This window comes from Cetorhinus maximus, chromosome 2 (genome assembly GCF_964194155.1).
Source record: "Cetorhinus maximus chromosome 2, sCetMax3.hap1.1, whole genome shotgun sequence".
Lineage (NCBI taxonomy): Eukaryota > Metazoa > Chordata > Chondrichthyes > Lamniformes > Cetorhinidae > Cetorhinus > Cetorhinus maximus.
Window position 1 is genome coordinate 50,576,040 of NC_135880.1, and position 15,762 is coordinate 50,591,801.

Below are 15,762 nucleotides of genomic sequence, written 5' to 3' on the forward strand. Positions count from 1 at the left end.
GCAACTGAGCAAAAGCATCAAAAATTCACATCCGAAGCAACAAAAGTAATCACAACAGAGGTAGAAAAACGACCAGGAATAATCTTGGTGAAGCCTTCTGACAAATATCCAGCAATTGAGAAAACCACAAAAACACAGAAAGAGTTGGAGGACACAACACTTTTTGGAAATATAGAGAGTTCTGGTGAAGAAATATTTACCGTCCAAGAACCAGCCAGGCCAGTTCCAGATGTTTCTACTTTAGATATGAGCAGCCATGTAATTACAGTGACGAGCAAAATCCCACTGGATGGGAAGCCTCTTCATACAGATGTTACAGCTGCACATGATGGAGAAGCTGGATTATCCACAACAGGATTACCAGAGACAAAAGCAGCAACAGAAAAATTGTCAGTAAAAGAATCTACACAGCTGGCAGATAAACCTTCAGCTACAATTTTAATTGATGAGAAGGAAACTTTTGATACCTTAGTTTCAGTCACAACAAAAACAATGGATGTGAGAGTTCCCCATGTCACCGTTACACCAGCAATTGAACAAAAGTCTCAAGAGTACACATCCAAAGCAACAAAAGTGATCACAACAGAGATAAAAAAACAACCAGGAATAATCTTGGTGATGCCTTCTGACAAATATCCAGCAATTGAGAAAACCACAAAAACACAGAAAGAGTTGGAGGACACAACACTTTTTGGAAATATAGAGAGTTCTGGTGAAGAAATATTTACCATCCAAGAACCAGCCAGGCCAGTTCCAGATGTTTCTTCTTCAACCAGCCACGTAGTTCCAGTGACGATCAAAACAACTTTGGATGAGGAAACTCTCCATGCTATTACAGCTGGACATGATGAAGAGTCTGGTATATCCACATCTCGATTACCGGTGACAAAAGCTGAAACAGAAAAATTGTCGGTAGAAGAATCTACACAACTGGCAGATAAACCGTCAGCTACAATTTTAATTGATGAGAAGAAAGCTGTTGATACACTAGTTTCAGTCACAACAAAAACAATGGATGTGAGAGTTCCCCATGTCACCATTACACCAGCATCTGAACAAAAGACTCAAGAATTCACACCAGAAGCAGCAAAAGTGATCACTGAGATTGAAGAGCTGCCAGGAAAGGATATGGAACCTTCTGAAAAATCCCCAACAATCGATGCAGCGACAAAAACGGAGAAAGATTTGCAGGAACAAACAGCATTCACAGTTATTGAGAGTTCAGGTGAAGGACTATTTACCATTAAAGAACCTGTGCAAGTAATTCCAGATGTTTCTACTTTAGAAATGAGCAGCCATGTAGTCCCAGTGACGAGCAAAATTTCTTTGGATGGGGAAACTCTCCACACCGATGTCACAGCTGCACGTGTTAGAGAGGCTGGAGTATTCACACCAGGATTACCAGAGACAAAGACAGAGATGGGAAAATTGATGGTAACAGTACATACAGAACCGGCAGATAAATCACCAGCAACAATTTTGGTTAGTGAGAAGGAAACTATTGAATCATTCATTTCAGTGGCAACACATTCAATGGATGTGAGAGTTCCCCATGTCACCGTTACACCAGCAATTGAACAAAAGTCACAAAAATTCACATCCGAAGCAGCAAAAGTGATCACAGAGATTGAAGAGTTGCCAGGAGAGGATATGGAGCCTGTTGAAAAAACTCCAGCAACTGACAAAACCACGGTAACAGAGAAAGATATTGAGAAGCAAACAATATTTGCAGATGCGGAGAGTTCAGGTGAAGGAATATTTACCATCAAAGAACCTGTGCAAGTAGTTCAAGATGTTTCTACTTTAGAAATGAGCAGCCATGTATTGCCAGTGACGAGCAAAATTTCTTTGGATGAAGAAACTCTCCAAACTAATGTCATAGCTGCACGTGTTAGAGAGGCTGGAATATTCACACCAGGATTACCAGAAACAAAAACGGAGATGGGAAAATTGATGGTAACAGTACATACAGAACCGGCAGACAGAATCCCAGCAACAATTTTGGTTAGTGAGAAGGAAACTGTTGATACATTAGTCTCAGTCACAACAAAAACCATGGATGTGAGAGTTCCCCATAGCACTGTTACACCAGCAATTGAAGAAAAGTCTCCTGAATTCACATCAGAATTAACAAAAACAGTCACTGGGATGGATGGGCTGCCTAGAGATGGGTTCATGAAGCCTTCAGGGATTTCTCCAAGAATTGAAGAAACCACAAAAACAGTGAAAGTTGCACATAAACAACCCCCTGTTGCTGATGAAGAGGGTTCTGGTGAACAAGTTGAACAAGACCATACTTCGCTATCTGTTTATCCTGGAGATGGTGGAGGCAGTGAAAGGGAAGAAGACTTAAGTGAGATGGAAAGTGACAGTACAATGCAGATAAGTGAAGAAACTGTGGAAGTAGGCTTAAACACAACTATTTCATTAATTGAGCAGGAAAGCTCTGGTGAAGGTATTCATAGAATACTTTCCCAGCAAGAAGCAGAAGTTCAGCCAATTACTGTGGCTGCACATCAGGAAAGAACTGAGGTGTCCACATCCAAAGCACTAGAGATAATTGAGGTTACTAGTGAACCACGATCAAAACCATCTGTAGAATACCATAGGCAGTCATCAACTTCCAGGGAACCATTTATATATGTTACTGAAGGAAGCAAACAGACAGTTGTTCCTTTTACAGAAGAAGAAAGTTCTGGTGAATTTACAAAGATTGAATTTGGCACTAAGTTATCTACTACTGTTTCTGCTCGGTCTAGTGAAGTGTCCTTAGCGAAAGAACCTAAATTATTTGTTAGTAGCGCATATGTAAAGGAAATCTCACCGGTAACTACTGGAACTCCTGTTTCAACGGAAAGAGGAAAGGATAAATTTCAACCTAAGTTGGTTGATAGCCCAAGCATCCAAGCAGGTGACATAACAAATTATACACAACAAATAATTTCTAGCACTGCAAGCAGCCAAGTGGATCATAAAAAATTTCAAACGTTGCCAAAAACAGTTAAAGCAGAGCTGAATGAAACCCAAGAGGGAACTGTAAAACCTTACGACAAGACAGCAGGAACCACGACCGTTGTGCTTGATGGGGGAGATGACCAACTGCCAGAAGATAAAATTACAGGTAGCTCTATGGCACCTCAAAATATTAGTGTAATTTATGTTAGTGGTAAGGAAAATGGAATAGATATTAAAAAAGAACAGAAATTTGGAGCTACTACTGTATCAGACTTTATAATTGATGTTGACAAGGAATTAGGTGTGTCTCCAACTCATTTGCCAACTGATAATGCTACAAAAATATTAGAAATTGCACAAACTGAGGCAGTGAAGTACATTGCCACTGGCATCTTGACTGACAAAGAGACCGAAATTGATGGCTCTGGAGATTTGTCTTCACCTTTAATCACAGTAACACCAGAACAGAAAGGAATAACCAGTACAGCTGGCACAACAGTTTCCTTGGATAAAATTGGAAAAGATATGTCCGAACCACAGTTAGAGAAGGACATATTACCATTATTTATGACCACAATCATACCTCAACATGTTGCAGACACCTCTCTAGAAACTGTATCTATCTCACCCAGTGAAGACACCAAGAGGCCTGTATCACGAATAATTCCAGGTAAAGAAGAGGGTGACATATACACATTCACTGTGCAGGCTTCTTTAAAGGATGCAGATGGCCCAAGCACATTTTCAGAAAAATCAATTACATATCAAACCGTCAATGATTCAAAGGCCCATGCAAGTGGAGGATACATTCATCCTATGACAGAACATAAGGAAATTGAAGGCTCGCCAGCTTCCAGTTTATTGGAAGAGGAATTTTCTGGCGACAATTTTGTAAGTACTGAAGGTAAACCATTTACCCACTTACTGGATGAGGCTGCCCCTTCTACACAGACTTCATCTCAACTTGGTTTTAAAACGACGAACACTGTGAGTTTACCAACAAAAGAAACTTTTGTGTATTCTTCTGAAGAGCATGCTCTGACTTTGAAAAAACTGTCAACAGAACATGCTTATGTATCTACTAATAACTTTACTTCCCCATCTGCACAAGTTACAACAGATGCAGAAGAAGGTTTATCAATTGAACTGCCTGAAAAGAAGCATGATGAAGAATTGGTGACAACAGCGATAATGGAACAAACAACACAGGGAATTCAGTTGGAAGAACTGGAAAGTTTGCCTTCACCAGCGACCTTTGACAATATTCCCACAAAAGAGATTGAAACAAGTCAGATAATTATACAGCCAACCATTAGTCACAAAGAGTTTTCACAGACAATGGGCTACAGGACTGAGGGCACTGTGCCTACTGCAACATCTTTGTTAGACCTCAGTTTGAAATTACAGCGAGTAGAAAGTCCTGCAACTCCCTCAGTTCCCATCAAAATGTTTGAAAAGAAGTCATCTGTGCCACAAACAACTGCTTACCCAAGCACAGTGGGTAAAATTCCTTTACATGATATCAAAGGATATGTTACAGAACACTTTATAGGAACTATGCTGCCACCAGATCCACACACTGCCCAACCTGGAGAAGTAGAAGCTTCACCAGCACAAAATAATTATGTTGAAATTTCTAAAGAGACTGTAATCAGTGCTACATCATTATGGCCATCCACAGAACAAAAGGTTAAAAAGGATATTGCTGAACCTGTCAGAGTCACAACAGTATCATCCTCTTTACATGAGAGCACTTCACAGGAGCTGGGCTTATTTGTTGAGCAAGATCTCAAAGGTATAACAGTAGTGTCACTTCAGATGGGCACAGAATTAAAAGAATTCAAGACATCCCCTTCAATACCTACTTTGCCTTTTGTAGAACAATCTCTAACAAGTGGCAATGACATTCACAAAGACATTCCTTCACCATCACCACTTGACAGACCAGAAGACTGGAGATCCACACAAACACCTCAACTATTGATAAAGAGTACTGATGATTCTGGTAAAATTATCTTTGATTTGGTAGAAACTGACAACAAAACTACTGAAACAACACTGGCAACGACAGCTCGCTCAAAGACCACCTCTGAAATTGAGTCTTGGGAACATAGTAACACGAGCGAACCAATAATTACTGATGAGCCAGAGGATGGTGAGACTGTTCATGTACCAGGTATGAAATATCAGTCAGACTACTCCTGCCTCCAGATCTTTAATGTCAAATGACGATGCAAAGAAAAATACAATGTTGAGAATATTTAGTGTAACAATCACATTACTTTTGGTAATTTATATTCCTAAATGTTTTTACTTTAAGGGACACTTTCCAAATGAGCATTCCTGGGGCAGAGCCTCACCCACTGGGAGCACGGTATTGGGAAATTGTTGGAAAATCGTAATTCCACCCATTTTTTTTGATGAGTGCTCCCAGCAGGCAAGACTGTGCACTAAGAGTGGTTGTATATTCATACTCTATTTCTTTCAATGGAGAAATGTTCGTGCTTGTCTGGAAAGCTCTGTCAAATCAAATACTTACCAAGAACAGAGTGCAAGTAGAATTGACCTTGCTCCACATAAGAACACCTAATATAGCCTAGGTGTGACATTGATGAAAGCTATAGAGAAACCTATTAATTAGGTCTGTCTTGTAGGAATAAAAGTTTTAGCTTTAAGCTTGTTACTAGTTTTTGTTTAACTTATGAACCCTAATTTGGCTTTTGAGTTGTCCTACATAAACTGATCAAATGGCAGGGACACATTTAACCATTGACTCACCAAGAAGATATCTATGTCTCAAAAAACAAAAAAAAAAATGGAAATGCTCATGTGGAGAAAAAAAAGTCAGTCAGTCAACACTTCAGGTGTAAGATTCTTACTCAGGATTGCAAGATATTACAGAGGAACAGCGTTCAGAACAGAACAAGCAAAAGGGAATAGGGAAGATGAAAAAGAAGCACATACACAGGAAAATGAGTAGAATGAGCGGTGAAGTGCTTGGATGGAGAACACAAAATGATTCAGTGAAAGTAGTGGTATTAACAAGAGGCAAAAGGAGGAACATACAGAGAAACAAAGTACAGTACAGGGATACGTAGAAATGGAAACATGGAAAACAGCAAGATACAAAGCAGGTTCCCGTGGCCAGGGATTCTGGTGACAACAGTAACCATTAGTAATGTTTTAACAGGGGATCCACAATCCAAATTCCAACCCGCTCCGTTCCCCCATCCCAAGAAATATTGGCAACCCTTTCCCACAGTATTAATTCCTACTCCCACAGAGGAATGGAAGCTGTAGTTAAGGAATGAACAGAGTTAATGTTAAGACCAGAAAGCTGCAAAGAGCTCATTAGGAAGACGAGGGGCTGTTCCTCAGCCTTACATTGAGCTTGATTGGAACAGGATAGAAGACCAAAGATAAAGGGGTCAAACTAGGATAGAGGATTAAAATGGAAAGCAAGAGGAAGCTTCAGATTGCACTTGTGAACAGTTCAGAGATGCTCAGCAAAGTGATCACCTAATTTGCATTTGGTTTCCCAGTGCAAAAGGAGGCTGCACTGTGAGCAACAAATACAATACATTAGGTTTGAAATGAACTGAACAGTTTGATGAACAGCTAATAATAACTTTAATATACTACTTCTACTTAATCAATGATAAGATGATTGTTAACTTAATTATAATATAAAGATTTCAGAATTACAGTATCGACTGTTTCATTAACTAAACATAACTCAACTTAGAATTGCTGTATTATTGTCTCATTTGACTTCAATTTAATATACCATAACAACAATAATAGGCTGGATCTTGCTGTAAAAATAACAATGTATTGCTGGTGCCATTTTAATGTGTATATTAGTCAGCAAGTTCAGTGGATTAAGAAATGAAATGTCTCCTGAACTTGCTGGTCGATTTACACCAATTACCAAATGCTTCATGCATCTCCCCCTCAGCCTCCCCGCTTTAAGAGCATGCTGGATTTGCATCTTAATTGTCCATTAAACTCACCACAGAACATTAAGTCTTGTAATTAAGAACTCACATTTTTTAATGATGTTGCAATTGCCAATACAATGTTAATCAACCTCTTTGGCCCAAAAATTGAACAGTTTAAACTGTGGAGACTAATTCCTTCAGGTGGAAGATTGTTCTTAGAGCTATTAAAAATGTCAAATTTTAAAATTAATACTTTTCCTTTCTGGCTCTCTTTTCTCTCTCTCTGATTTAACTGATTTATCTCCCCGTTTCTTTATTTCTTTTTCTGAGCCTGATATCACTCCCATTTACCCTCCTTCTCAGTTGCTCCATTCTTTTGTCTCAATTCTTAAAACTCACTGGTGAAGGAAATTGATTGTTAATCCCACGATCCACTGCATTCCCAGATGTCTCATTGCTCTTATTATGTCTACGGAGCAAACAATTTTGCTTTTGCAATCTATTAGTTCAGGACTCAAGGATATTCCAACAAGTCATCTGTTGTCATCTTTTTCTGATTTGTTATGTTCAACTTACATCTTCCAAATACTTATACAGTTACATTATAAACCATTGTAGCCAAATAGACTCTGATAAACCCAAGAGTTTGAACACAAATCAATACACCTGGTTACAGATACTTTTCTTCTTTCAATTATTTCCTTACTTCGGGCAGAATCTGGAGCCCAGTGGCAGGTGGGCTGAACACATACGATCTTCTGCTGTTCAGCTCACTAATTATGCATCTGCAAGGAGCATGGCAAATCGCGTGGCGGGGCAGGCAGGAAGTTGCCTGCCCTGCCATTACCTCATGAGGTTGAAGGCCCTGGCGCCATTTTTAAATGGCACCCAGGCAGCCATTCACTCACTGCAGGCCAGGAGCTCCACGCTACTCCTCCAGAGTCCTTGCAGCCACAGCTCATATTGGAGAAGCTGGCAGATGTGAGCATCCACAACCAGGCACATATTGAAGGCACTTCCGGCATTGCCTTTCGCTCATTTCTAGATAAGAGGACCACCTGTGATACACACATGGTTGGGCCAATGCTTGTTATTGCAGTGGACCTTGTTCACCAGCATTTTGACCTTCTTGTGGCTCTGCTACCTCTTACCACTCAGGCTGTTGCTCCACTTGGCCCAGTGCCAATCTGCGATGGGCCCTTCTTCTCCTTATCTGGATAAGAGCCATTACCAAGTTAGGGTTGCCTGCAGCCTGCATCATTGAGGCCTCAGTGGACCTGTGAAGAAATTGAAGCGATAAATTTAATGAGCATACCCTTCACAGGTTTGCCTTTATCTCAAGGCAGCAGGCCAGTGAAAAGCCGTCCACCTGGCCTCCATCGAGATATGACATTCCCACCTAACCCTTTCCAGATGGAGGACCAGAGATGGGTGTTCCTCCCATTTATACATGATTGGACATGGAGACATTGCTCTTTGACCAGGATTATGAGAGCCATGTGCGAGAACCCTCCTTCAGACACTATTCAGTTTGCCTCCACTACCCTCCCTTCTTACAGAGAGACCATTGGCCTGGCAGCATAAAAAGACTAACCACATGAGCTATTGTCAGGCATGACCATTCACCTGGGAGGATGGAGGTTTGAAGTCGCGAGTTGACTGATGTCCACCAGCTGTGCCCCTTGGAGGCATCCACCTCCCTCCCTCTCTTACTTCATCCCTGCTTCTGACTGTAGCCAATGGCAAATGGCACAGAATGAACAGCAGCTCTGAGATCTCGAGGTTATGAGACCCATGAGTCGGGAACAAACCTACTGCCTTGTCGGCTTCACTATAGAGAGGAGAACACAACTGAGCATGGTTGGTATCCAGTTGCCTCATAATTATTAGGGTGTCCCTTTAGTCAGCCACTTGTGCTGACCTTGAACTCCACCTACCCAAAAAAGACCCACATTGAGGGATCTCATTTACTGACTAACTGTGTATTCAAGGTTAGGTTTGAAAATTGGTGCGGGTCACCTTCCAAACTCAGTCCACCACCTTCTACCCTCCCCCTGTTACCCACCAACTTCCCCCCATCACCCTTGACCCACCCAATATCACCATTCCTCTCCCCTCTGTCACCTTTGAACCTCCCCCCATTACCCTCGACCCTATCACAATCCACCTCCACTTGCCTTTCCCCCCCCTCAGAGCCGACACCCATTACCATCTCCATGCCCACCCAGTCCCTGCCTCCTCTCATGATCTGAGCCAATTGCCTAGTCTGTCTCCTTGACCTTCCATGAGATCTTCACTTACCAGGCCCTCACCCTGAACCAGCCACCCTACTGCCTCTGACTCCTCCGTCTGACTGTGACTGTTTCCACCTACTACCAGTACCCTGAAATCAACACCCACCCCCGCGCCGGACCCCACTATTGATACCATCAAACCTGCCCTTTAAAACACTCTCTTTCCCCCCACTTTCCTGGACAATCTCCCCCCAACATTCCCCACTTAGCCTGCCTCCCCTATCCAGCCTTCGCTCCGCCCTACCTCCCTCTTCCAGCCTTCACCTGCCTCCCGTGTCCGGTCTTGGTGCAGCTTTCGTTGCCGGCACTCGATATGAGTGAAGCTATGCCCAGTCCCCAAGAACCCGAAAGCAGCATCTGCTGACCTCAGAAGTTATGGAAGAAGTGAAACTCGCCAGGTGCGCACCACTTATATACAGTCGTAAAACTAAATGTTCTAAATTCTTGCTGGCAACTTAATTTGGAGGGTGAACTTAATTCCAGCAAGTTGGCCTTTTAATGAGCATGCATGAGATGCTAATGCATGCCAGTGGCATACCCGATATTGTTCGTCAGGAAGCTCGACCCACCTTTAACCTGCCCTGAGAATCGAGAAAACAAAATTCGCACAAACTATCCTGCCGCTAGGAAACAGATTTTCTGCCTCCCATCAAATTAAGTGCCCCCACCCACTACGATTCCCACTGCTGTTGGGTCTAAAAGATTCTGCCTTTAACCTCCTGCTCTTCTAAACTGTATTTTCTTTGACTTCTGCTCAAAATTTCTGACTGTTGAATCCTGAGGAGAGAACTTTTACGTCATGGAAAGATTAAAATATTAGTTCAGGCAATTTGATCCATAAAATTACTCGTGTCCACAGTTGAAGTTTCTGCTAACACTACGGCAGTGCACTTGCCATTCTACATTAGCACTCAGCTACTTCCAATAAACATCTGCTATTGATAACTATCCAAATACACAAAAAAGAGAGTCACTTATTAGAGAAGACTCTTTGATTATAAATATGTTTGAAGTTTCTGAAACAATGTAAAACAGCTTGTGAAGATGTTAACCCTTTAACGGCAGGTTGGCTGATGCTTTTACTACAGTTTGAAGGCTGGCTCTCCTTCTAAGAGAAGGAAATGTGGTACTGATTTGCAGAAGTGGTACTCCAATAAAGAAATTTCAAAATTAAGAAACTATCTTGTAAAAAGTTCAGTGAACTGAATTCCATCCAATACATACCATTGAAACTAACAGTGGCATGTGGCTATGATTATTCACACTCTGATTTTTTCTTAGCTGTATCTGCAACAAAAAGGAAATATTGAGAGGCTAAAAAGTAACCATGCTTATCCTGTACTTGATGCTTTCAGTTGTAATACCGGAAGTTAACCCATGTGAGGAATACCCTTGCCAACATGGAGGCAGTTGTTACCCACGAGAAACTAGTTATATATGCACCTGTTTGCCAGGATACACTGGGGAGCACTGTGAAATAGGTAAGAACAGATTTAGACACTATGGTGTTTGAGTGATATACAATGCTTTCAACTATTTTTATTGGAAACAATTTAGGTTCATTCTTGGAATGCCAGCATTATAGGAATGTTATGCTTTAATCAGAGTTTTAGTAGATGGGCTTCCACACATAATGTCAGCAATCTGATTCTGTTTACAACAAAACACAACAAATGACTCCCGTGCATTTCATATACACTCTACTAATGTTATGTGAAATACACACACATTGCTAGCATTCAAATGCCAGGCTAGATGCAGATGTAATAACATATGAACAAGGAGCAGGAGTAGGCCATTCGGCCTCTCGAGCCCGCTCTGCCATTTAATAAGATCATGGCTAATCTGATAGTAACTTTAAACCTGCATCCTGCCTTCCCCCGATAACCTATCACCCCTTTGCTTACCAAGAATTTATCCATCTCTGCCTTAAAAATATTCAAAGACTCTGCTTCCACCACATTTTCAGGAAGAGATTCCAAAGACTCACGACCCTCTGAGAAAAAAAAATTGCCTCATTTCCGTTTTGAATGGGCAACACCTTATTTTTAAAGAGTGACCCCTAGTTCTAGATTCTCCCACAAGAGGAAACATCCTCTCCACATCCACCCTGTCACGTCCCCTCAGGATCTTATATGTTTCAATCAAGTCGCCTCTTACTTTTATAAATTCCAGTGGATACAAACCTAGCCTGTCCAACCTTTCCTCATAAGGCAACCTGCCCATTCTAGGTATTAGTCTGGTAAACCTTCTCTGAACTGCTTCCAAAGCATTTACATTCTTTCTTAAATAAAGTGACCAATAATGTACACAATACTCTAGATGTGGTCTCACTGGTGCTCTGTATAACTGAAGCATTGACTCTCTACTTTTATATTCAATTCCCCTTTCAATAAATGATAAAATTCTAGTAGTTTTCCTAATTATTTGCTGCACTGCATACTAGCCTTTTGCGATTCATGCACTATGACACTCAGATCCGCCTGCATCTCAGAGCTCTGCAATATCTCAGCATTTAGATAATATGCTTCTCTTTTATTCTTCCTGCCAAAATGTACAATTTCGCATTTTCCCACATTATACTCCATTTGCAAAATCTTTGGCCACCCACTTAACCTATCTAATATATTTTTGTAGCCTCCTTATGTCCTCTTCACAACTTACTTTCCTACCTATCTTTGTGTCATCAGCAAATTTGGCAACCATGCCATTCATCTCTTCATCCAACTCATTTATATAAATTGTAAAAAGTTGAGGTCCCATTACTGATCCCTCTGGCACACCCCTATACCATGAGCTTTTATTTCCCTCTTTAACCTTTGATGAGGCACTTTATCAAATGCCTTCTGGAAATCTAAGTACAGTACATCCACCAGTTCCCCTTTATCCACAGCACATATTGACTCCTCAAAGAACTCCAATAAGTTGCTTAAACATGATTTCCCTTTCACAAAACCATATTGACTTTGCCTGATTACCTTGAACTTATCCAAGTGCCCTGCTATAGCTTCTTTAATAATAGCTTCTAACATTTTCCCTATGACAGATGTTAAGCTAACTGATCTGTAGTTTCCCGCTTTCTGTCCCCCTCCCTTTTTGAATAACTGAGTTATATTTGCTATCTTCCAATCCCTGAATATAGGGAGTTTTCAAAAATTAAAACCAATGCATCAACTATCTCACTAGCCACTTCTTTTAAGACCCTAGGATGAAGTCCTTCAGGACCCAGGCACTTGTCGGCCCGGAGCTACAACAATTTACTCTGTACCACTTCTCTGGTGATTGTAATTTTACTGAGTTCCACCCTCCCTTCCATTTCTTGATTTATAGCTGCTTCTGGGGTGTTATTTGTATCCTGTATAATGAAGATCGATGCAAAATACATGTTCTATTCATCTGCCATTTCGTCGTTTTCCATTATCAATTCTCCTGTCTCACTTTCTATAGGACCAATGCTCACTTTGTTAACTCATTTCTTTTTAAAATATTTATAGAAACTCTTACTTTTTATATTTCTGGCTACCTTTCTCTCATATTCTAATTTTCCCCTCCTTATTAATTTTTTAGTCATCCTTTGCTATTGCTTATATTCTGGCCTTCCACCTATCTTTGCACAATTATATGCTTTTTCATTAAGTTTGGTACTATCTTTAACCTTTCTAATTAACCATAGATGGTGTATCCGTCCCTTGGACTTTTTCTTACTCTTTGGAATGTATCTATTCTGTATATTCTGAAATATCCCCTTAAATGTTTGCCACCGCATCTCTGTTGGCATTTCCCTTAACCTAATTTGCCAATCTGCTTTAGCCAGCTCTGCTTTCATGCCCTCATAACTGCTCTTCTTTAAGTTTAAAACATAGTCTCGGACCCACTCCTCTTTCCTTCAAACTGAATGCAAAACTCAATCATGTTATGGCCACTGCTATCTAGGGGCGCCTTCACTATGAGATCATTAATTGATCCCATCTCTTTACACAATACCAGGGTTGGTATAGCCTGCCCTCTGGTTGGCTCCAGAATACGCTGTTCTAAAAAACTATCTGGGAAACATTCTATGAACTCCTCATCTAGGCTACCTTTTTTCATTTGACTTTTCCAGTCTATATGTAGATTAAAATCTCCCATGATTATCCCTGTGCCTTTCTGACAAGCTCCTTTTATTCCTTCCTTTATGCTCCATTCTACCATGTGGTTACTATTAGGGGGCATGTACACGACTCCCACAAGTGACTTCTCGCCTTTACCATTTCTCATCTCTACCCAAACCATTTACACATTCTGGTTCCTGAACTTAGATCATCCCTCTTTATTGTGCTAAGACCATCAGTAACTAATAGAGCCACCCCTCCACCTTTTCCTCACTTCCTATCCTTCCTAAATGTCCTATACCCTTAAATATTCAAGTCCCAATCAATGTCCTCCTGCAGCCATGTCTCTGTAATAACTGATGCTATGAACCTTGATCGTGGGAAACAATTCAAAATATCACAAAAAAATATAAACCTGCTCCTGGAATGTTCAAAGTTTTTTTGCATGAATTGAGACTTCTGTTGGTCCAAACAGTATTGCTACGTTCACCGTGATAACAGTAATCCTCACAAATGCAGTCATTGGTCTGAATTTTACATCCCATGGGGGGTACGCACCCAACCCGATTGGGAATAAAGTTGTGTGAGAAGACATCGGGTGAGCGTCCTGATGTAATTGTGCACTGCGCGATATTTTGCTCGGCGGGTGCGCACAAAAGTCGAAAGCGCGCCTGCCAACATTTAAGAGGGCAATGAAGCCTATTAACGGTGCAATTGACTCCGATTTTTCGGAACCCATCTAACCTAATGGTTGGCGGACGGGTGAATTGGCAAGGCGGCCTTTGCATTTTTCATCAATCCTCATCCAAGGGTGGGTTGAAATTTCCGCTATGAAGTAAAAACACAAATAAAAATCTGTGGACAGCATTTTTATCAGCTATATTTTCAGGTGCCTGATTGTGATGCATGGACATTTTTTTGCAGCTTTTTAAAACTCTATTTGATGATTTTCAGGTCTGCAGCTCCCTGAGGCAGCTGTCTGCCTTCAGGGAGCTTTCTTGCAGCGCTCACCCATGCCCACAGAAACGTCGTCGCCCACCCTCTTCATGCCCCCACCCCGGCAGCGCTGGACTTTTCAGCACGTGTTTCATGCTGGCTGGTCAATAATTGGCTAGCCAGCGTGGAATTGCGGTCGGGAGCCAATCGCGGTCAGGAGCTGATCTCGGTCGAGGGCCCATTTCCCGGCCGCTCCCTGGCCTGCTGATCGCGTGTACTTTGCCAAAGGTAAAATTGAGGCCATTATATTCAAGCAAGAGTTTTGTTTCAACCCAAGCTCTAGTGAATCAGTGATCGATGAGGGTGGGGAATTAGCCACCTCCCCATGGATTGCTATCACCGGAAGTGATGTCAGTCATTGAATACATCCCCCCCAAATATTCAGTTTACATACCAATGACACAGTGATGCCAGACCTCACATTTTCCAACTTTTTGTCATAGCAGTGCAAGATACAGGGAATGGCACAACACTTCTGATGTTTCATGGTATAGGGGAGGCAATTTAAAAAGTGTCACAGGCCAATAGATTGCACTGCCGCACACCTCAGAATTATAACAAAGTTTAGCCTTCCTCTTCTCCAGCTTTAGCTGTATACTTCCCCAGAGGCAACCACCTCCATTTCACCCAAGACTTGCAAGCAACCATTTTGCACCCCATTCAAGGCAGCCTGCTCAGCACAGGCAGGGCGCCCACTGGAAATATCCAAAATGTTATAATTAGCCCAACACTGAAAATTCCATGAAGGTGCATGGCATCCAATTTGGGCAGGGTTAGATCCTCCATGCTGTTCTTCCACCAAAACTGCAAATCACACTTTTGAAGACTGCTAAGTCACTGTGTGCAGAGAAGTCACATTAATCATATAAAATATGTCTACAAAGAGAATTAAATTATTAATATCTCTGCAACAATGGAATAAAAACCTGTTATTCTTTCAGAATGAATTTAATATTGAGAGTCTAATTGAATTTTCTTTAAATTACTGATCAGCTTATCATTACATTGCTCAAAGTTAGCCAGAGGAACTGGCAACTTTTAGGTGCGTATGTTGCAACTGGCCGAGAGGTTGGGCAGCTTGTCTGGAGCAAACACAAATAACAGGGCCCATGTAATTGATTTAAAGACGTAACAGCACCATCCTCTGGAAGAATTATTAATAGCATTTTTAAAGATACTGTACCACCCCTGCAGGAAACAATGGACTGCGAGTATTCGAGTTATGCATTGATTTGAAAGGACAGAGGGCATTGTTGCCACCTCAAAATTTTTATGTAAAATGTAGATATATTTCAGACGCTGTTTCCATTAGCTGCTGTTGCAAGGACTGAGGGACACAGATTTAAGGGCCAGAATTTTACGTCGATTGTGCGGGCGCGCACCCAACCCGAAATCATGTGAAATTGCACGAGATGTTACACGTGTGTCCTGTCATCATTGCACTTGCACACAACATTATGGTCGGCGGGCAAGCGCGGATGTCAG

General features: G+C 41.4%; 1 protein-coding gene across 7 annotated transcripts in view; it reads left to right on the plus strand.

The window, feature by feature from the left end:
• LOC144694351 (versican core protein-like) overlaps positions 1 to 15,762 on the plus strand; it is a 234,779-nt gene that overhangs the window by 153,300 nt on the left and 65,717 nt on the right. For 3 of the 7 annotated variants that reach the window (XM_078564656.1, XM_078564648.1, XM_078564697.1), the window contains 2 exons: positions 151 to 5,131; positions 10,546 to 10,671. In XM_078564656.1, the coding sequence (XP_078420782.1) occupies positions 151 to 5,131; positions 10,546 to 10,671 (5,107 nt within the window). The remainder of the gene's footprint in view (positions 1 to 150; positions 5,132 to 10,545; positions 10,672 to 15,762) is intronic. The other 4 variants (XM_078564664.1, XM_078564674.1, XM_078564691.1 and 1 more) reach the window with 4 other exon arrangements.